At 33.7% G+C, this 21,349-nt stretch overlaps 3 protein-coding genes across 3 annotated transcripts; 1 reads left to right on the forward strand and 2 right to left on the reverse strand.

Annotated features, from left to right (window-relative positions):
- The first annotated feature begins 410 nt into the window (after positions 1–410).
- On the forward strand, positions 411–9,713 carry LOC145590931 (uncharacterized). The gene is made up of 6 exons (XM_081647318.1): positions 411–890; positions 7,420–7,554; positions 7,650–7,737; positions 7,993–8,087; positions 8,887–9,054; positions 9,148–9,713. Exons 1-6 carry the CDS (start codon positions 551–553, stop codon positions 9,306–9,308), a joined length of 987 nt encoding a protein of 328 aa, XP_081503444.1. The 5' UTR covers positions 411–550; the 3' UTR covers positions 9,309–9,713.
- A 4,754-nt stretch (positions 9,714–14,467) lies between these two features.
- On the reverse strand, positions 14,468–14,890 carry LOC145592215 (uncharacterized). The gene has a single exon (XM_081648672.1). The coding sequence runs from the start codon at positions 14,888–14,890 to the stop codon at positions 14,468–14,470; it is 423 nt and encodes a 140-aa protein (XP_081504798.1).
- Positions 14,891–16,529: 1,639 nt separating this feature from the next.
- On the reverse strand, positions 16,530–18,295 carry LOC145590933 (putative BOI-related E3 ubiquitin-protein ligase 3). Its single transcript, XM_081647319.1, has 2 exons — positions 17,847–18,295; positions 16,530–17,330 (listed from the first exon to the last, which is right to left on the reverse strand). The coding sequence occupies exons 1-2, from the start codon at positions 18,141–18,143 to the stop codon at positions 16,776–16,778; spliced, it is 852 nt and encodes a 283-aa protein (XP_081503445.1). The 5' UTR covers positions 18,144–18,295; the 3' UTR covers positions 16,530–16,775.
- Between the last annotated feature and the right edge of the window lie 3,054 nt (positions 18,296–21,349).

A 21,349-nucleotide genomic window follows, 5' to 3' on the forward strand; every position in this document is an offset into this window, starting at 1 on the left:
ATTTAAGTTAATATAATGGGTTAGATCTGTTCTCACAAAGTATTACTTGATTTGGTGGTAAGATTGTCATCTCACAACTATATGGTTGTGGGATAAATCCCTACAAGAGAGATAACTAGGGGTGAAGATTCCCTTATCCTTCCACCCTTATATTTAAGGGTAAAATTCCTCGTATCCGAGATGGGTGAAGTACAAGTTTGATTAAGATTGAAATAACTAATCAAACCGATTAAACCATCAACTACACATATGTTGCACCATTCCATCCAAATGATCTCAATTTAAACTACCTAATTATCACCTCGCGTACATATCAACTCATGCTACTCATGATTCATGAACTCGTGCCCATTGGGCCATCGCTATGGTTAAGATTAGTTACACCGACCTATGTCAAAAAACACGACGTAGCCAAGTTTAGAGCCCTTCTTCAAAAGACATTTCCCCCACTCTTTCTTTCTTCTCCATTCTTCTTCGCCGTTAAATCTCTCTCGCCGGGCTTCTCCTTCCATCACACCACCTTCAAATCTCCTCATTGCCCCAAAATAAGATGAACAGAATCACCAGCCTCGCCGCACTCCGGCGCGCCACCGCCGCAACAGCCGCAGCTTCACTCTCCCAGACCCGATCCCTTCAGCAAGCGGCTCCCTTCAGCAGCTCCGCCTCTTCTCACTGGTTTTCCGGGAGGTTTAGCCGTCACTTCGGCTCGAATTCTCCGGCATCTCATTCTCTCCCTTCTAATGGCATCGCCGGAACTATGTTCTTCTCTGTTGCTGCTGCGACTACTTTAACTCAAGAGGCTCATGCTAAGGAACCCCTTCAGTCTCAAGTTTTTAAGGACGTTGTTCTTTACCAGTATGAAGCTTGCCCTTTTTGCAACAAAGTTAAAGGTATTATATTTCTGCAATTTTTCAGCATTTCCTGCTAAATTTTGCTTGTCTTTGTGTGGTTGGGATCGTTTTTCAATGTTGGAACTTAGATTTATGTATGCAGATCAATGTGGGATTTATTTTTGTTTCTGGGTTTTATTTTCTTTTGTTTAATCATGGGAGAAATTATGGTTTTTGGTTGTGCTCACCAAGTGTTCGACGTATTGTTTGAATGAAATTAAGTTGTGGTTACTGTCACAAAGAAGAATATCAGCATCTGATTACTTTCGGAAACATTTTCTATTATAGATAGGGATTAAGTTGTGCCATAGATTCTATCTATATTAATGGTTTAGTCTTGTGCTTTTGTTGTTGGGTATGGATCACTTTTCTTTTGTTATATTGGTTAGAATAGGTTGATTGCCTTGAGAGACAATTTGGAGGTGCTAGGGGTCTAAGGGGATCTCTTGCTTGTGCCTAAGTTATTAAAATGTGAGCAGAGGAGCTGAAACTCTTTTCCTTTGAGGTTTTAGTGGTATGTGTGGATGAGTTAAAACTAATTCGGAAGAGTTTAAATTCGTTACACTTGAGCTATTAAATTGTGCAACACACGGTGATGAAGAGCTTTATCCTTCTTGTACGAGGATATAGATGATGGAACCTTTGCTTTATGTAACCCATCATGGATTACAGGATTAGCTAACTAATACAATTCAAGGAGATGTGTCTTGTTCTATGTTGTTTGTGATTTATTCTAATGGATGGCATAAAAAATAAAAAATAAAAAATAAAAAAACAGTAAATGCCATTTGACCCGTAAGAGAGAATCATTGATGGATACTCTAACTAGTTCATTCCTAGGTGATGTGTCCTGCCTTATGTAATTTGCAATTTATTTTCTTTTAATGGATGACATAATGGAAGACAATAAAATGCCATTTGATCCAAATGAGAGAATTGATATATTTCAAGTTAGTTTTTGATGCCCTTCAAGTTCTAGGCCTTCTTGCTGGAACTAAGCAGGAAAATAAAAAAGGTTATTGCCACAGTAAGGTAATATCAACAATGCTTTCCAACACTCTTGGAAGACATACTTTCTAGAAAGGGGGTTTAGAAATTGTATTTTCGAATCAATAATTATGAGAATGACCCATTTATATGGCGTTTAAGGGTAATGGATGTCATGATCTGAATTGCGGGGGGCTATTATAGGCATGAGGAAAAGTTTTGGGTTTAATTAGGTTCACTATATTCACTATCAAGGTTAATTCATCATCGTTTCACCTGCAATTGAGCCATGCTATGGACTTGGAGCCTAAGCACTCTCCTGGACCAGCTTATGAGTTAGGTACAAATACTCGGGGTAGTGGCAGGCAACTATTGTAAGAGGACTCCTCCGTAGGGAAGTTTGAGGGGTATAAGATGAAGCGGTTTCCCTATAACAAGCTAATTTTCCTACTCTCAAGCAATGAGTCAATTGATAGTTTGAATCAATTGGTTATGAACTAATGTAATCGGTTCAAAGCCTCTCAGCTCGTGGACATTCATCCTCACTTATATAAGTAAGCACATAGATTGTGTTAATAGCCTTAGAAGCTACGTATCGTCGAGATGTATACTACATAAGATCATAAGAGGGGTCAAATACTAAAACTCAAGGGTGGATAATTGTCACATAGCTCAAAACACGGTATAAAAGAGAGCTTTTTTTTTCTGCTATAGGCAAGGTGCATTCAAAGAAGAGCACCTTGGGTGAAATTTTTAGTTGTTTATACTATGTGCCCCAATTCAAAGAGGCGCACCCAAGTCGTGCCTAGCCGGATCAGGACCTTTATCGCTTTAATTTGCATTGAGCTTTTTTATTCATCATCTCAAAATTAATCAAATGAGGCAATATATTTCATAGATAGTTTTTGCAAATTTTAATTCACCAAAGGAGCTATATTTCATTATGGCTACATTTAAGCTAGTAATTAAGCCCTAAGGAAACCTTAAAATAGAATTAATCCCTCTGTTATGGGTAAAATTCGTATTGTCAAAGTCAACGACAAATGTACGAGTTAATGGACAAAATAGCATGTGACGTGGCAGAGAGTATAACAGATTTCTTTAGTCTAAGGAAATGATAGGAACATAGACTTAGTCTACCCATGGTGCGCCAGAAAGATAAGGAAGAAAGGGGTTAGTTGCCGTTAGTAAAAGGGGGTTGATCTTATCATCTTTCAACGTGTATATCTGGCCCTAATTGAAGCCTATATAAGAAGCAAGTCGCGTTATTAGAAGTACACATTGCAATTTAGCTATTCATACTTACATTACATTGTATTTATTCCGATCATTCGTTTTACATAGTGAAAGTTTGGTAGATCCTCATTTTACCCGCGGTTTTTACTTTCTTTGGGTTTTCCGCATCACCTATTCCTTGTGTCATTTATTTGTTTCGTTATTGCTTTTGTTTAAGGTTTTATTTGTGTCATTTATCAGTAACCTAAATTTTGCTATTTCAATCCCACTTGACGAAATTTAGCATAAAAACCCTCCCATTTATCCCAAATAAAATTTTCCCTAACCATTTGGATGTTTCTTTTGTTGCTCCTTTTCAAGTAAAGCACTCTGGTTTAAATGATATGTTTTACCTCTCTTACCTTACTTTTTTTACCTCCCAAATCACAACTATTCAAATTCTGTATTTCGTAACACTTTCTCGTGCTATTTTTCCTCTCTATCTACTATCACTTTTTTCAATATTCATAACATTAGTGCTACCATTTTTTAAAAAAAAAAATTATTACTACGTTATTACATAGGAAAAATTGTAAAAATCACCTTTTATAACACCTTTTTTTTTTTTTTTTTTTTTTTTTTTTTGAAGTAACACCTAACCTGATTTCGGTGTTTGACTCGGTTTTTTAGCAATGACTTGCACGTGTTCGGAAAATCCCCCCTTTCTTAATTTCCCCCCTCTTTTTTTACCTCCAATTGAACCCCCTCTCTTCAATTCAACTTTCTTTCTCCTCTCTTCTTCAACCAAGCCTCAATTACTCTCCATTGAAGAAGGAAACTCCATTGTTGAGTTCAAATTGCTGCAATTAATCTAATTTCAAGGCTAGTAAGTTGTTTTAATTAATGAATTGCTTGTTAATTTTGTTGCTTTTTCAAATTTTCATAAATTAGGGTTTGTAATTGGAAATTAGGGTTACTATTTTGGGACTGATTTATGTCTACCATTGTGTTTATGATGGAATTAGCCGTAATTTCAAAAGGGCAATGTGTTTAGGATGCCCACCAATGTGGTCATTGATTGATTTTTTTTATTTTTTATTTTATTTTTTTATGTAAGTGCTTGCAATATTGAGGTTCAATGGACGAAGGGGGTGAGGTAGGGGTGGCAATATCATCCAAACCCGATGGATAACCATCCACCCGATCCAAATATATGGATGAAAACCCGAACTTAAGCGGATGACGGATGGATGATGGATGGGTTGGGTGACGGATCGGGTCGGATACGGATGATGATACATCCAACCCATCACCCGATCCATCACCCGACCCATCCATCCACCCGTTAAATTTATATATAAAAAAATAAAAATAAATATTTTTTTTAATAAATTAATGTCTATTGTAGTGTTAGGAATTGACATTTGTTTTTAATTTAGTAAATAGGAACGAGTATTAGAAGGATGTATAAAAGTTTTAATTAATTGATCATTTTTTTTTCAAATCTCAATTTTAATTATTAAAGTGCAAAGTTGTATTTATATATATATTTCACCCGAATTATCACCCGATCCACCCGATTCATCCATGGATGATGGATGGATCGGATGTGGATGAAGGAAAATTAGGTGATGGATGGGTCGGGTGATGGATGGATTTTTGGCGGATGGAGGCGGATGAAGCATCACCCGACCCACCTCCGATCCATTGCCATCCCTAGGGTGAGGAGGTGGGGTGGGGTTTTTGAGTGGATAGGGGTGAATTAACGAAGGTGGAATTTTCATGGGAGTAGATTTATTGGGTGAGATGGTATTGGTGTGGGTGGTAGTGAATTGGTGGTGGTGGTGAGATCACGTGACCCTAACGTGCAAAGTCAACGCCGGAAATCGGGTTAAGGTGTTACTTCGCAAAAAAAATGCGGTTTAGTTGTGCTTTCACAATAAAATTTTTATAAGGTTTTTTTTTTTTTTTTTTTTTTTTCCCCCCCCCCCCCCCCCCCCTCTTAAAAAAGGGGTTATAAAAGGTGGTTTTGACAATTTTTCATATTATATATTAAAAACATTTTCCTAATATAGTTGAGTTGAGATAAATTTTGCCAGTGTTATTGCATTTAAATTAGTATATTGTTTGAGAATTGATGATAAGAGTTTAGTTTGGACTTTAGGCCACAAATCAAAAGTGTATCATTTTGAGATGGATGGAGTGAATATGACTATGTAAATTGAGATAAATGTTTTCTCCATCATATCTTTAAATTAGCTAAGCTCAGGGAAAGATGTTCACTTATATTTTTTCACCCATAGGCTTCCTTGAGTCCTATCATTCTATGTGCATGAGGTTTCAGTCTTCATGCATAACTTTCTTGGTTGTAGGCTAACTAGGCAAGCATGCACTACTCATGTTCAAGCTATTTCCGGAAAACTATTACGTATATATATTCTTGGTGCTTCCTTGTAATGCAAGCTGTGGCTCAAATGGAAGCACCTCAAATTCTTCTATTGCCCAAAATACTGCAGTGCCCAATAGCTTGCTGAAATTACTTTCCTGGCGTGTTATCCTAGTCTTGTGGCTGGGGTAATCTTCACTGGTCCCCAGTGTAGGCGTGCCTAGGCGCTGAGGTGCTAGGCGATTAGGGTAGAGCCCCTTTTTTGCTCTAGTTGAGGCGCATGAGGCGCACATAAGCAAATTTCTTTTACTGCTTTATATTGGGTACCTCAGTTCAAAGAGGCGCACCAAAGCACCCCTAGGCACAGCAGGACCTTCATCTCCGCATTACGATTTGAGCCTTTTTATGCATTGCTGGTGCCTGTGGAACTGCTGGGAATCAGCTGTAGCTTCAGTTTCCACATTCTGGATAGCACTTGCTTCCACTAGGTTCTCAGTTCAGATTTCAGAATTTAAGCAACAAGGGCATCTTGACAAATAAAAAATTTTAATTTGGAAGATTTAACCATGTATTATTTCTATTTCGGAGCTTTCCTTACAATTCTCAGAATAGTAGGTTAAACTTGTTCCATAGACCATGGCCATGAGACACAATATGATTGAAATGAAAGCTGTCATCTAAGCTTAAACGTCCAAGCCTTATACCCCTGCTGTTTATAACTTTAAATATTGCAGCGTATGTGACTCCATTATGGACAATTTGATGGTGGGAATCAGTGGCATTAGGGCAGGTATCCTCAATTGCGGCCTAGCCAATAGCCAACATATGGCTCTCACTGGCCTTGTGCCCTTGTTGATGCTTTTATTCTAGCTTGCTGGAAACTCAAAGGCAGAACTGCAAGGCCTCCACAACTGGAGGCTAGACATATCAAGCCTTTGGTGCTCACTGGTCTTGCTGATACGCTTATGCTGGCCTGCTGTTCAAGCACAAAGACTGTGGTAATCTCCATTGTCAAATGTAGCTATCTGGAAACTGTAGTAGTTTTACCCCTAGGTTGGCCTTTGATTTATTTGTCCTTGAAACTCTCAAAATGCTTAAGATACAACTGTACAAGGTGAATATTAGCTCTTACTTTCGTCTGACCTCTTGTGCATCCTCTAGCTTCAAAGTGTAAAGTTAAGCAACAATCATATTATTTCAGGATAGCTGAATAGTAATTTGATGAGAAAGACACTGTCACCAAAGATTCAAGGGAATTTACTGGACGTAGGATTATATTGAGTCAATCAACTTAAAGGCTCACTAATTTTGTTGTGCTTATTGTTTATTGTGAAGTAGCTGATGGTCTTGCAAGTTGGTTTAAGGCCTTAAGGGTAATGATCTAGCTGATTACCCCACTTATAGAGGGAGCATCTATCTAGGAATCGAGGCATATTTGTTGTTGATGTTATAATATCCTAACTTCTAATATCCAATCATGATCTAGTGAAGTTCGATCTAGAGTAGCTTATGTGAACTGAAATTAGAATTTTATCCAAATACTTTACACTACTAGCAAGTTATGGATCTTCCAGTGCACTTTCTCTCTTAGTCTGGATTATGCCAAGTTAAAAGTGCAGATTACCTTGGCTTTTGTTTTGTTTTGGTTTGCAGTTGTAAATGTTGGTATTTGGTGTTTTGTTGCCACTGTGGACATCTTGTACGCTTTCTTATAATTCTTTTTGGTTTTAATATAATTTTACTTCCCAAATAACAGTGTATATTGTTCAGTTAGTTGCTTGAATTTGAAAGGGAGAAGATATCTGGTACCCAGATTGCCATTTGGCCCCTGTGTTTTTGTCTGGGCTAGTGTTTGACCTGCTCTATAACATATAATTTAAGATGATATTATATTAACACTACTGATCATCGTGTTTACCATGTTTAATTGTTAAATCCCAGCTTTTCTCGATTACTATAACATTCCATACAAAGTTGTGGAGGTTAATCCCATCGGCAAGAAGGAGATTAAGTGGTCAGATTACAAGAAGGTTCCTATTCTGACTGTTGACGGTGAACAGATGATTGAGTCATCAGGTTTGTGATCCTGAATTTTTTAAAATCTTCTTCTTAATAGTAGCTTCTACCATTCATTAGTCAAGAATCATGTTTATTTAACTCTGTGGTTGCAGAGATTATTCAATCACTTTACAAAAAAATTCATCCGGAGGGATCCACTGGTTCTAGCACAAGCACTGAGGAAGAGAAGAAATGGCTGGGGTGAATACAATCTCTTAATTCTTAAGTTGTTGCCTCATTGCACCTGTGTATTAGGCATGAATTGGTGGTTGTGATTATATGCAGGCTTTCAGCTCATAAAAGAAGTCTTCACTCAAGACATTTAAAGTTTATTTATACTAGTATCTATTTTGGTTTACAAAAGCTCTTGAGAATAATTGACTTACTATTTCTATGACTATAATTTTAGTGTTAGCTTTGAGTTACACATTGACAGAAATTCATCTCTGACTATAGGTGGGTGGATAGTCATTTGGTGCATGTCTTGTCACCAAATATCTACCGATCAGCGGGTGAGGCTCTTGAGTCATTTGATTACATCGCAACCCATGGTACGTGCTTTAATGGTTTCCCAGTTTCAAAGTCTCAGTACTGCTACATATTTCTCACTTTTCATGGACATTAGGACACTCTTCCTCTTTTTTGTCGCCATTGTCACATAGATGATGGTTATACAGCTTCCAAGAATTTAAATTCACAATTTGGACCATTATCACAGTTGGGAATTCTTTCAAATGCCGGATTAAAAATGTTATGATGCAATTTGAAGTAGTACTCTTCAGATGATAGTATTAGAAAATATCATGGCAAACAAGTTCAGAGGGACCTGCATTGATGTAAACTTTGATGGTACATTCGTCTCCCAAGATCTGGCAATCTTTGTAATTCCATTGGAGCACTCGAAGAGATCCTGAATTTTTAGCTCACCCTTGTACAAAGAAAGAATATTTTCCTATGAATTTGGAGGCACACTGCTCAACATTATGGTATAGTAGGATTAGCTACACTAGTTACTTATTTAACAGTATGATGCAATTTGAGACTAAGATTTTATGAGTTGTAAGAACATTGTGGAATTGGTATGTGGTCAGAGGTTCACTGATATAAGTGACCATTAAACAACTTAATTTGACTTTGGGACAAATTTTGTCACAAAAAATTCCTCGCTTGACCCATCTTTGACACTGCAAATATTAGCCTGCTCTAGCTTATTGTTGTTTGGAACTAAATGTGATGTTTAACAAGTATAATTGTAACAGCGACGACATGTACATGGGGAAGTTGGGACTGGAAGAGGTCTTTCTTTCTCCAATTTGTACAAATTTGGGCTTACTCTTGTGTAATGTGCAGGGAATTTTGGCTTCATGGAGAAGATGGTAGCAAAATATGCTGGTGCTACAGCCATGTATTTTGTGGCCAAGAAATTGAAAAAGAAGTATAATATAACTGATGAACGTGAATCCCTGTATCAATCCGCAGAAACATGGGTAGATGCCCTCAAGGGTCGGCCTTTTCTTGGTATGCATTGAGTACCCACCTGTTACTCATTCGGTCTAATGAAGTTACAGCTGTAGATGATTATATGGTTAACGTAAGATGTAAATGTAACAGGTGGCTCAAAACCTAATCTGGCTGATCTTGCTGTGTTTGGTGTCCTGAGACCTATACGCAACCTACAATCTGGCAGGGACATGGTGGAGCACACACGCATTGGTGATTGGTACTCTCGGATGGAAGAAGCGGTGGGGGAATCTTGTAGAGTAGCTGTGTAGCTCTATTATCATCCAGCATTCCGCCTCTCAGTAACTTTGTTGTCTTGTTTGTCTGTTTAAGTCTCTATAAGCAGTGACAGTTGAAAATATCTTAGTTTCAAAAAGTAAATAAAGACTAGGAGTCATTAGACGTGTACCTCATATACACAGATTTGTGAGGATATAGACAATTTTTCATCGCGTATACATTTTTTGCAGGGTAACACGGCTACCAGCCTCCTATTTCTTGTAGGTAAAATTGCCATACCATCAGGAAGAGATATAGCTCGTTTCTCCCAGTTGTTTACATAAACAATGGTTAAATACAAAAGAAATGTATTCTTATTCAAAGTATGCAAAAGATGCTTGGAAAAAGTTGTGGAGTTATTGCTGTATGCATTTTCAACCTTCTCATCTTTATTTTTTCTCATCTCTACACATCTGATGCTATTTATTGTGACTCGACTAGTCTATTAAGGCCCTGTTTTCATCATATTATTTTCAGTTCAGTTAAGCTCTAATAAATTCAGTTCAGTTCAGTTCAGCTCCTAATTTCCTTCTCTCATAAAATATTCAATTCAGTTCAATTCAGTTCAGTTCAGCTATAATAAGCTCAGTTCAGCTTATTTCAGTCGATGAGAACAAGCCCTAAGTATACCTAAAATTGCTGAAAGGATACGGCTAATTCTCCATTCTCCTCTGCAATGGCTGCGACTCGTCTCCAATTCTTGGATGTTGTTACGCGTTCACTGCTTCCTTATCCCCTGAAGAAAAAACATTATGCCTCATTCTGTATTTCTCTTGTCTTGGTGGTCATACTTTTGCCCTTTTTTAATCTTCGACCTATCCTTCGGTTTATATGTTTTTTTTGTTTTGTTTTGTTTTTTTTTTTTTTTTTCCTTGCATTACATATAGATAGAACTCTGTACTTTTATTTTTGAAACAAATTAACATTATTATTATGAAACTACTTTATAGTTAGGGTTTTAAATGAGAAGTTGTGAGAAAAACTTGTGTTCTTCCAAGCTTCTTACTTCAAACACAATTTTTATTTTTTTTTTATTTTATTTTATTTTTATTTTATTTTTTTATCTATATCACAGTTGTTTTATTTATATGATGGCTTTTATTACATCTACGCTTTGTTTTGTTTATTTAGTTTTTTTTTGGGGTAGCATACTTCTCCATGGCTAAATTGAACCGTAATAATGTGACTTGATATCAATCGTTTCAAACGTAACTTGATTTTGGAAATCATAAAAAATCAAATGGGAAAATCTTTAAGAGAGGGAGTGTATTCGTACTCGTAGTTTTATACTTTGCAATTAATAAGTGTGTACAGATGTACAGTAAACAGCACTGCTATCGTTTGTTGCCTCTAGTAGAGACATGCTAGACATATTTAATTTCCAAATTTTAGTAATTCCTTGAATATTTGACAATCTCGAAAAGGAAACGATAGCTAATGGAAGATCTCTGCCAGGTTAGATGAACAATAGCTTTCAGTTGAAACAACTTCATTGAGATTTTGAGGTTAAAGTACAACCTGAATCTACAGTAACAGTAAGGCTGAATCACTATGATACTTAATTGTCCTTTGGAAAGAGCAGTGACTCTTTTTTGTATGCAGCAATAAATGTAGAGGATATTAATAGTTAAATAACTCATGGGCCGGGATTACTATTGTATATATACAACGCAGGCTTTAAGGTGTACTATGGTGAAAATAATTTCATATATATATATATATATATATATATATATATATATATATATATATATATATATATATATATATATATAAGCTCAAATTACTACCTCGTTTCATATTATTTGCGATAATTAGACATTTTCCCTCTCTACTTTATGTCAAACCGTTACAAATAATATGAAACGGAGGTAGTACAAACATAATACTTCGTTCTAACCTCTTTTAAATACTCCCTCTATTTTTTTATAAGTGTCCCATTGGGAATTTTGGCACTATTCATTAAACATACTTAGACTAATGTTTGTGAATTATACATAAGAAAAAATATAGTCTTATGGGTACTTGCTTGAATCGTTTCAATGAGTAGGTTATTAATAGTTGATGATGATCAAAGTTTTGCATTAACATGCGTGAAAAGTCACTGTATGACACTTAAAAAAAATGGAGGGAGTAATTGGGGTTTGGCTTTTTCTTGACTTTTCTCTCAAGTCTCAACCATGGCGATTTTCCGAGTTGGTTTTTGCATTCGGTAAAGATCGATCATGGGTAGGAAGAAGAAGCAATCCAATCTATTCCTTCAAACCTCAAACTTAGCATCTTTGTCTATTGCAAATTCGGGTTTAATTCAATTGAATAATTCTGGTTTTTCTGGCAATTTTGCAACTATTCATGAGAGTTCCAGTGAGCTTGATGAGTTGGTTACTCTTAAATAAGTTCAATTAATACAATTTTAGACAATATTAGCTCATACAAAAAAGTCGAACCAAATGAAGCCAAAGTGTATTCAAATCTAGGTATAACTTGATCTAATTGAAAGGAGAGCATTTTCTAAGCATGAGGCATGAGGTTGGAAGTTCAATCCTCACTAGTGACAATTTTGGGGATGAGATTCACTTACCTTCTTCTCCCCTATGGTCTTCCAAATTGTCTAGCCTACTAACTCAATGGTCATTTAATAATTTTTTTTTTTCGAATTGTCTTTTAAGAAAAGAATAATTAGTTTTTTTTTTGTCTTCTAAAAAATCATATACAAAGTACGTAGTATTAAACAATTCCATAAGTGATTTAAGGACCAACATCTCTTACAAGTTAGCTTGAGTAATTATTAATGAGATATGATCTTTACATTCTATACTTATTTTATAAAATTAATTAAAAAAAAAAACAATATTGTTTTAAGTACGATTGTTAGCCTATAAACCTAAGTTTTCACATTTGATACAGTATAAAACCATGCAATACTAATTTTTATTTGATAGATTTACATTCACACTTCAAGCCAAAGGGTTCTCAAACACAAGGCGGAGAGGATATAAAATCAATTGTTGGGCTCCAACCATAAGCTTAAGACTTACTTCAACTTGAGTATAACTCTTAACAAAACTTTTTTTTTTTTTTTTTTTTTTAAATTTTTTTAAAAAGTAAAGTAACTAAAATCTAAAAGAAATTGGAGCAATAATGTTAGTATTAAGGCAGTCCCAAAAAAAAGGAACAATATTCAAGGATTGGAAGAAGTAGATATATAGCTACTCTGCCCTATGGTTATGCAATGGTTTGGAGTCATGCATCACTTTTTCATTATTTCCAATTTTTGTATACATGTTGAAATTGAAGGTTTATGTCATCCAACAAAACAACAAAAATGGCAGGTTTATCTATGAATTAAATTACCTAAAATACACTGTACATGTTATAAGCAACATAATGGATGAAGCAAAAGAGAGTAAACAGTAAACAGTGGACACCATAATTAGACTAAGCTGCAGTGTTTTATGCATGGTCTAGTCCCTATATACTTTACCTACTCATCTATCTAAATGTCCACTTTCAGTTAGTTCATCTTGATCCACGTTTCTTTTATTATTATACACTTTTTTAATACTTCTGATGAGTCTAAATCTGATCCTATTTTCACATAGATAGGTTAAGCTAGATTTATGCAACAGATACCAAAAAAAAAGAGATGAAAAGCTTAATAAGGTGATATTAAAGACGAACTACTACAGTAGACAGTAGTATGCTACTCGTACTATATTAAGCATATAAAATACTCCTATAATAAAGTATTAATGCATATTTCTTTTTGGTTGATAGTAATAATATAAGGTCCCATCTTTTTCAAATCTCTTCAGTCGTGTAATGGCGTAGTTGCCAGTACACTGTTTACGGTCAATGTCAGACCAAAGATTTTAAAGAATTAAAAGGAGAAAAGCAGGCTGCCAAATCTTTTCTTTCTCTCTTCCTCAGTTCCAATACAATGTGACACAAAGTTGATTCAGAAAAGAAGTTCCTTTATTTCTTTTTGGTGGTGCATGTTATCTTTAGATATATTTGGTCTTACCCTCCAAATATCCTAGTTATATACGTAGTATATTTGTATATGGCCGTTTATGTTGAATGAGAAATACAGAGGATTATTATTAAGAGAATATTTAACACATGTAAAAAATTATCAGGTGGATTAATGAATTATGTTGTACTCTTCTATCTCAAAAATTTAGGTCATACTTGTAATTAGCCAGCAGGTAGTTACTAAGAATCGATTGCATTCGTAGGTTTAATAAACTAAACTAGTTTTTATTTTATTTTTATTTTTTTTGGTAAATATAAACTAAACTAGTTATATGTTTTGACAAGTTGGTACTCATTATTGTATGACGAATAACAATTAGATGTTGGTATAATGGTGATTGAGACTAAACTTGATAGGGAGGACCTGTGTTTGATCCCCCGCAACAACATTTGAGAGGGAAATCACTCATAACTGATCTCCAAATCCAGATTAGCCCAAAGTGTGAAGCGGGGTGGAACACCAAAAAAAAAAAAAAAAAAAAAAAAAAAAAAAAAAATTGTATGACGGGTAATTGTTTGTGTATAAAGTTTTTTTTTTTTTTTTTTTTTTTTTTTGGGGAATAATTGTTTTGTAAAAGTCATTTAATTGACTCTTCACCAACCAATTATATATTTATATGGTGGATTTATAGAGTCAAACCTCTAAATTAGTCAAATTAATTTATGTTTGGCAAAACTTAATGCACCAAATAAGTCCCTAAAATAAGTTTGTATTAGTCCCAATAAACTAAGGGTATGTTCACATTTATTGAAATGAGCTGAACTGAACTAAACTAAACTAAATAGAGCTAAAATGAAAATTTTATGAGTGAAGGAAATTAGGAGCTGAAGTGATTGGAGCCGAACTGAAATGAACTGAAATTAATCTGAAGTAAACAAGCCTTAAGTTTGAAGAAGGTTCTATTTGATTCATATGATTTTGTTGGAATTACTCAATATGCGTTATTGAATAACTTATATTTTCTTTGAATTTTAAATATTTATTTTATTTGAACTTTTATTTTTCTGAAATAAAATAAAATAAGTTAAAATAAAACTAAACATTACAGCTAATACATTAAAGTGTTGTATTTTTTTTTTTATTTATTTTTTTTGAAACAAACCCACAGAGGGCTACTTAATTAATAGAAGCAATGGCAGCAAGCTCAACAATACGATCGGGGAAAACATCCTTCCACACTCTTTGGCCAACCATATACGGTTGAAAGTGAGCCAATTCGTGTGCTATTTTGTTCCCTTCTCGCTTAACAAAGGACCAAATCACATTATCAAAAGTAGAACTAAGCTCTAAAATATCATCTAATAGCATATAAAAGGCACTAGTTCCTTTAGCAGCTTCACGCAAGGATTGAATGACTGTCAAGCAGTCACTTTCCACCACCAACCTTCGAGCACCCACCTCACTAGCAAGCTTAAGACCGAAAACCACCGCTTTTGCTTCAGCAATGACCACCTCCCAACACTCACGACCCTGCCAGGTAGCACAAGCGCACACTTGACCATCGCTGTCCCTAATTATCGCACCCAGACCAGACCCCATATCTCGTAAACTTTTATTTACTTTGTATATTTAAAAAAAATTTAATAAATAATATATATGCTACTTTAAACAAATTAAGCTATATTGTCTTCACTAATTTAGAGTGCATTATACTCATTTTTTTTCTCACTCATTTGAACTTATTAAGCTTATTTGAAGTTATCTAAACCAACAAGAGCTTAGCTAGTGCGTTCTACTCACATAATTTTCACTTATTTGGATTAAATCATTAGAAATTAATAAAATTTATATGGTATTTGAACTTTAATGGACTCAATAAACCTTATTAAAGTTTAGTTGTAAGATGAACTCTGTAGCCTTATTAGCTTTTATTATTCATATATTTTTTCTAGAAAATAAAACATATTCACATTGAATCATTATTATTGTTGCATATTTATCTTTCTCCATTTTAAGATAGTAATTATTTTCTTTCAAAAAAAAGATAGTTTTTATTGGATCTCTCTCTTAGGCCCCGTTCTCTTCACCTTATTTTTGCTGAACTGAAATTATTTTTACGGAAACAAAATTATATTTGCTGAACTTAAATTATTTTTACTGAACTTAAATTAATTTTACTAAAATGAAACTATTTTTGCTGAACTAAAATTATTTTTACTGATTTTGTGTTATAATTCTTCTTTAAGAAAACTGAATTTTATTGAACTGAACTTATTTTTACTGAACTGAATTATTTTTTACTGAACTGAACTTATTTTTACTGAACTGAAATTATTTTTACTTAATATTATTTTTTTAAGGTGAAGAGAACAGAGCCTAAGTGTGAGTTGGCTTTTAGGTCAAAATATTGCAAGATCCAAATATTCTAAAATAACACTTGTACCTATAAGGATCAGAAATCTCTTTAAAAGGTATATATGAAGTTGTACAATGCATGTAGTCGTATGAACATAAATACTTCGTATAAGGAATGGACACATAATTTGTGAAAATGTTGTTGCAACACGTTTTGAACACTTCCAAAGAGCAAGAGTATCATGATATGATGCAATCAAAGTGTAGTGTTCACTGTTTAGTGTGCCCCCTCCCAAGGCTAGTTTCTCACTACCTACCAAACTGTGTTCTTAATTATAACAAAGAAAAATTAGAGCTCTTAAGGGAGAATAGAAGAATGACCATGAGCCCTATATATATATGGCTAACTTTTCATTACCCAAAACCAAAAAAACGAGTTATAATTATATAAACATAATTAAAGCTATATAGAGTAGTAAATAAAATATACTACTCTTAGTATATGGAAGAGAACAATTATACAAAGTACAAGTTACATATTAAAGATCAACTAAAATTTAATTGTGCTAACAAATGCTTAAGTCATAAAATTCAACTCTTTAATTTGTTGCACACACGTCAGTCTAACAGTTATGCTTGCAATTACTACAAGTATTGAATTGAAGTCAAAATTTTATTTTCCTTTCATGCCGAATAGTCGAATAGATACGTCATCTACAAGTTAGCGATCAAAAAACGACAGGAATCGCAACGAACGTAAAACATAAACCGAGGACGGGCACATGAATTATCAACGCCAAGCCCCCCCCCCCCCCCCCCCCCCCCCACAAAACAAAAAATCAAAATTTATGGAAAAAAGGACACAAAATTCCAATACAAGTACTAAGAAAAAACTTTTCCTCCGTCAATGCAACAGTTTCACAAAAGTTTACATCAGTCATCACCATCATTTCATTTCCACATCCACCTAAACTAAAATGGCCCCTAAAAAGAACAAAGACAAACAAAATTTGGGGCTGTCCTTTTTTGTACAAACAAAATACAACCACTAGTAAATTAAACTACTCCTAATTTTAATTCCAAAAAAAAAAAAAAAAAAAAAAAAAAAACTGTTTTTTTTTGGATTTTTTTAGAAGAATACTTCCATACTATCCTGTTTAGCAGAGTAACAAACAGGACACAGCCCAAGAACAGACTCACAGTTTGTGCAGCAACAAAGATGTTTACATGGCAGAAAAACAACACACAATTTTCCACTATTACACCATTTGCAAACCATCTTGCTATTTACTTCTTGATGATTTTCTTGAAGATTACCTCTATCATTCTTGTCAATGGCTTCACATTCATTGACACTCTCTGCATCATCTTCACCACCATGATTACCATTAGCAATGTCGTTTCGAGGCGGTGTCGAAAAGGCCAGGTTTTGCTGGATTACAAAGAGCATATTGTTGAGTTCAATCACCATTTCTTGTTTCTCCCTTGCAATACTCTGCCACATCTCTGTTTCTTGTTCTGATTTCTTCAAGAAATCTTCTAGTATCTTTGCTTTTCCCCTTAATTTTTCAAGATTTTCATCTTTTTCTTTCATTATTGCCATTGTTCTTGACTCAAAGCTGTTTATAAGATACTGCATTTGCTGCCTTTTTTGTTGGTGTATTGCTTGCTTCAGTTTTTCTCCCTATTTCACATTACAAAAAAAATTAAGAAATTAACACAATTTCACTATATTTTCTTGCAAAAATTTATATAATAAATCACAATAAACCCAAAAAATGGAAATTTGGCATAAATTCTGAAAATTACACGTATAAATATAAAAGATTGATAAATTAAACATGATGATTTTTTTTTTTTTTTGGAAAAATATAAATCAAGATTATTAAGCACAGATTATAAAAAACAAACATGATATTATTGGTAGTTTTTTACACATGCCACGCCATAAATATGACATAAAAATAATTTAACACATGGTTATTAAACACAAATTATTTATCAATCATATCATAAAAGTCTCCTATTTTTACTCCTAGTAACACAAATCATACAAAAATTCAAAACAAACTTGAAAAAAATAATCAAACCTTTTTTTTAGGTATGTAATTCTTGTAAAACAATAAATCGTTAGGTTAAAGTTTAGACCGTCTAATACAAGAATTTACGAACTGCAATAAGATAACAATGGCGTATGTACCTGGACATGGAGATAAAGATCAACTTCACGCTTATGTTGATCAAGCAACGCAGAAAAAGGCAAAGAATTCTCAGTAACAGCAGTTGCTGCTGCAGTAGAAGAAGAACCAATTCCTTGATTATTACCAACGTTGTTATACCCCATTCCCATTCCGGGCTCGAAACGGTATCGCTGCGGTTGCGTTTGAGGCAGCGGTTGTTGATTTTGAAGAGGATTAGAGAGATTGGGAAATGTTGGAATCATATAATCTTGAGAAAAACCCAGATTTTCTGAGAAAATTTCAGTCTCAACCGCCATTTTAAGGGGAAAAAAATGAGATTAGAGAGATGTGGGTGGTTTAGTTTTTTTTAGGGAGCGGTTTTATGAAATTAAATCAAGTTCCGCCAAAGTAATAATGTTCTAGGGGTAGGTTATGATATGAGAGGGAGAAGAGCAGGGGGAGCAAAGAGCAAAGATTTCATGACTAATATTTTTGGTGTCCTTTTATAAGGCAAAAGTGAAGCAGATAAGGAAGGATTATAGGGAGTATATATAATATTATAGTGTAAATAAAAAATGCTGACAGAAAGGAAAAAAAAATAAACTAGAAAAGAAAGAAATCGATCAGATTTTAACGTTGTTTTGATGGGTAAATTAAATTAGTAAAAATAAAAAGGGAAGAAAAGGAGGAGAGAGAAAATAAGACGACGACGACGTACACATGCAGATATTGTGACAGTCAATCAGTCACAGAGGAAAGGCTTAGTAGGTCTAGTTTTGATTTATTTGAGGTGCGAAAAGGACATTTTCAGATTTTAGAGAGAGAATTTTGAGAGAGAGAGAAAATTATTTTATTTTAAGAGAAAATAAATCAAAGAAAGAAAAATGTTTTGGATTTTTACTTGTCAGTTGGGTCATTGGGAAAGGTTGACGGATTTGATTTACAAATTGCAAAGACTTTGAATTTTCTTTTCGATTTTTTTTTTTTTGGCCTTTCATTTTTTTTTTTTTTTTTTTTTTTTTTTTGGAAATTGGCCTTTTCAATTAGTGTGTTGGATCCGTAAAAAAAAAAAAAAAAAAAAAAAAAAAAAATTGTGTGTTGGAAATCTTTTTCTTCCTAATTTGTTGCTTTAGGTGCCCTTTGTATTTATGATTGGGACAAAGAAAAACAAGCCATTATTATTAGAAAGTAAAATTATTTTAGGTGAATGGGATTTCACGTCATTTTTCTATTGTTATCTTAAGTTTTTATGATTTTACATTATGTGTCTGAGATCTATTATGATTTTACCTTTGGCATCTCAAATTTTGGTAATCATTTCGGATTTCTAAGGTTTACAAATCTACCCATATTGAATATCTCACATTGATATTATTAATTTTTTTTTTTTATTTGTAATGCTGACGTTCAAACCAACCTTTTCTCAAGAGAAAAATCTACCAATTTTGAGATTGAATATCTCAGTTGATATTATTAATTTTTATAATTGTAATGGTGACGCTAATATCTCAGTTGATCTTATTATTAGTTTTTAATTGTAATGCTGATGTCGTGCAAAACTAACCTTTCCTCAAGAGAAAGACTTTAATTTTGGATTCTCTTAAAATAAAAGACTTCAGTTTTTTTATTGAAGAAAAAAAAAACTTCACTTTTGAATTTCTAAAAAAAAAAACTAAATTTAAATTTATAATTACAGTCTTGACTAATTCCTTCTCAAACGAATTAAAATCAACCCAATAAACTAAAAAAAGAAAAACAAATACACACACAAAATTATTAGGTGAATGATAATTTACCGTGGATAGATCGCAAGTTTTGATAATTTCAGTTGGGTGTCTAAAGTTCACAAACTACTTCTACTGTCTCCGTGTTTTGATAAGTGTTACACTTTGAATGGGACATACTTTTAGGCATTTTAATTGACTTAATTAGATTAGAGGAAAATGGGTTTACTAGGAATATTCAAAAGTTGTAAAAGTAAGATAGTGTGGTTAATATTTTATTGAATATGAGAAGAATTAAATAAAAAAAAAAGTATGAGTTTAGGTGAGGACCATAAAAGGTGAAAAATATAATATTAAAATATAGTTTTTTGCTAAAAAAAAAAAGTGTAACACTTATTAAAATACAACCACATTTGGTAGGTATAACACTTATTAAAACATAGAGGAGTAAACTACAAATATTGTCCATAAAATTTGGTATAAGTTTGGATTTAGTCCCTTAAGTTTCAAATGGATGATTTTTGGTCCCTCTACCACTACTTTGGTTGGTTACTTTGCTGACTCACCAAAGTTTAGAGACTTTGGGTGATGATTTGACAAAAGGGACTTTGGCTGCTGACTGGACCAAACTTTAGGGACTTTGCATTTTTTTTTTTAATTCAATTGCTATTAAATATGTTTATTAACCATATATACCCTTAAATAATCTAAGAAAAATTGCCAAAAATAATACAACATTTGGCTGGTTTTTTTTTTTTTAAACAATATAACCTTTGGATTATACTTGAATATTACAACCTTTAGGGGTCTTAATTTTAAACAGGACATAACCCTTTGGTAACCTGTTTTTTTAGGTTACCGTGACACGTGTCGTCATTTTATTGGTTTGGTTAATTTAATTAATTAATTATTATATTCCTTCAAAATAAAAAATAATAATTATTATTAATTTATTCATATTATTATTAATAAAATATAAAAAAAAAAAAAAAAAAAACTCCCACCACCGAGCCACCACTTCCACCACCACAAAGCCAACTCCTCTCCTCCTCCACACGCAGCCTTCCTTGGCGACGGTACTGACGACGGCAAGCTCTCCCACCGCTGGCTGACCCACCCTCTCTCTCCTCTCAAGTCTCATACAACACCACCATTCCACCCTTTAATATCGCATATGTTTAAAAGTTCCATTGCATAAATGTCGAAAAACTTTGATTGCACAACTTATTTCAAACTTCAAATAGAGTCAATCCCTACGGGAACCCTTTGACTAATTATATAAGTTTGAGTAATTATTGACATTGTAGAGTTAGACCTAGCTTCGGCATAACCATTTCAAATTAGACCTATCTTTGGGATTTCATGAGAGTTAGGACTTAGGACTAACATAACCCTAGCTTCGGCATTGCAAAAGTGGGGAATATAGGTTTTGTCGTAAGTTCGGACACCCAACAGTGGGGAGTTGGTAGTACAGAATCGTACTCCATACACTGACAAATGTTCTAATAAATTAATTTTAATATGTAATGTGAGTGTTAGACTTCATTGTAGATAATATACGGAAGAAGGGTCCTTTACCAAAGCAATCATTAATTTGAAATAACAAATTGTGGGGCATTTAAATCTTGGACATTCCATTACTCACGTGTATAGTTTTGGTAATTTATAATTGTAATTAATAATTTAAAATTAAAGCTTCTTTAAACAATGTACCCCAAAATTGTGAAATGCTAATTAAATTTGCAACCGTAGCCAACACTATTTAATAATTAAATAAACATAATAAAATAGATGTACAA

Source organism: Chenopodium album, chromosome 18 (assembly GCF_948465745.1).
Source record: "Chenopodium album chromosome 18, dcCheAlbu1.1, whole genome shotgun sequence".
NCBI classification, from domain to species: Eukaryota; Viridiplantae; Streptophyta; class Magnoliopsida; order Caryophyllales; family Amaranthaceae; genus Chenopodium; species Chenopodium album.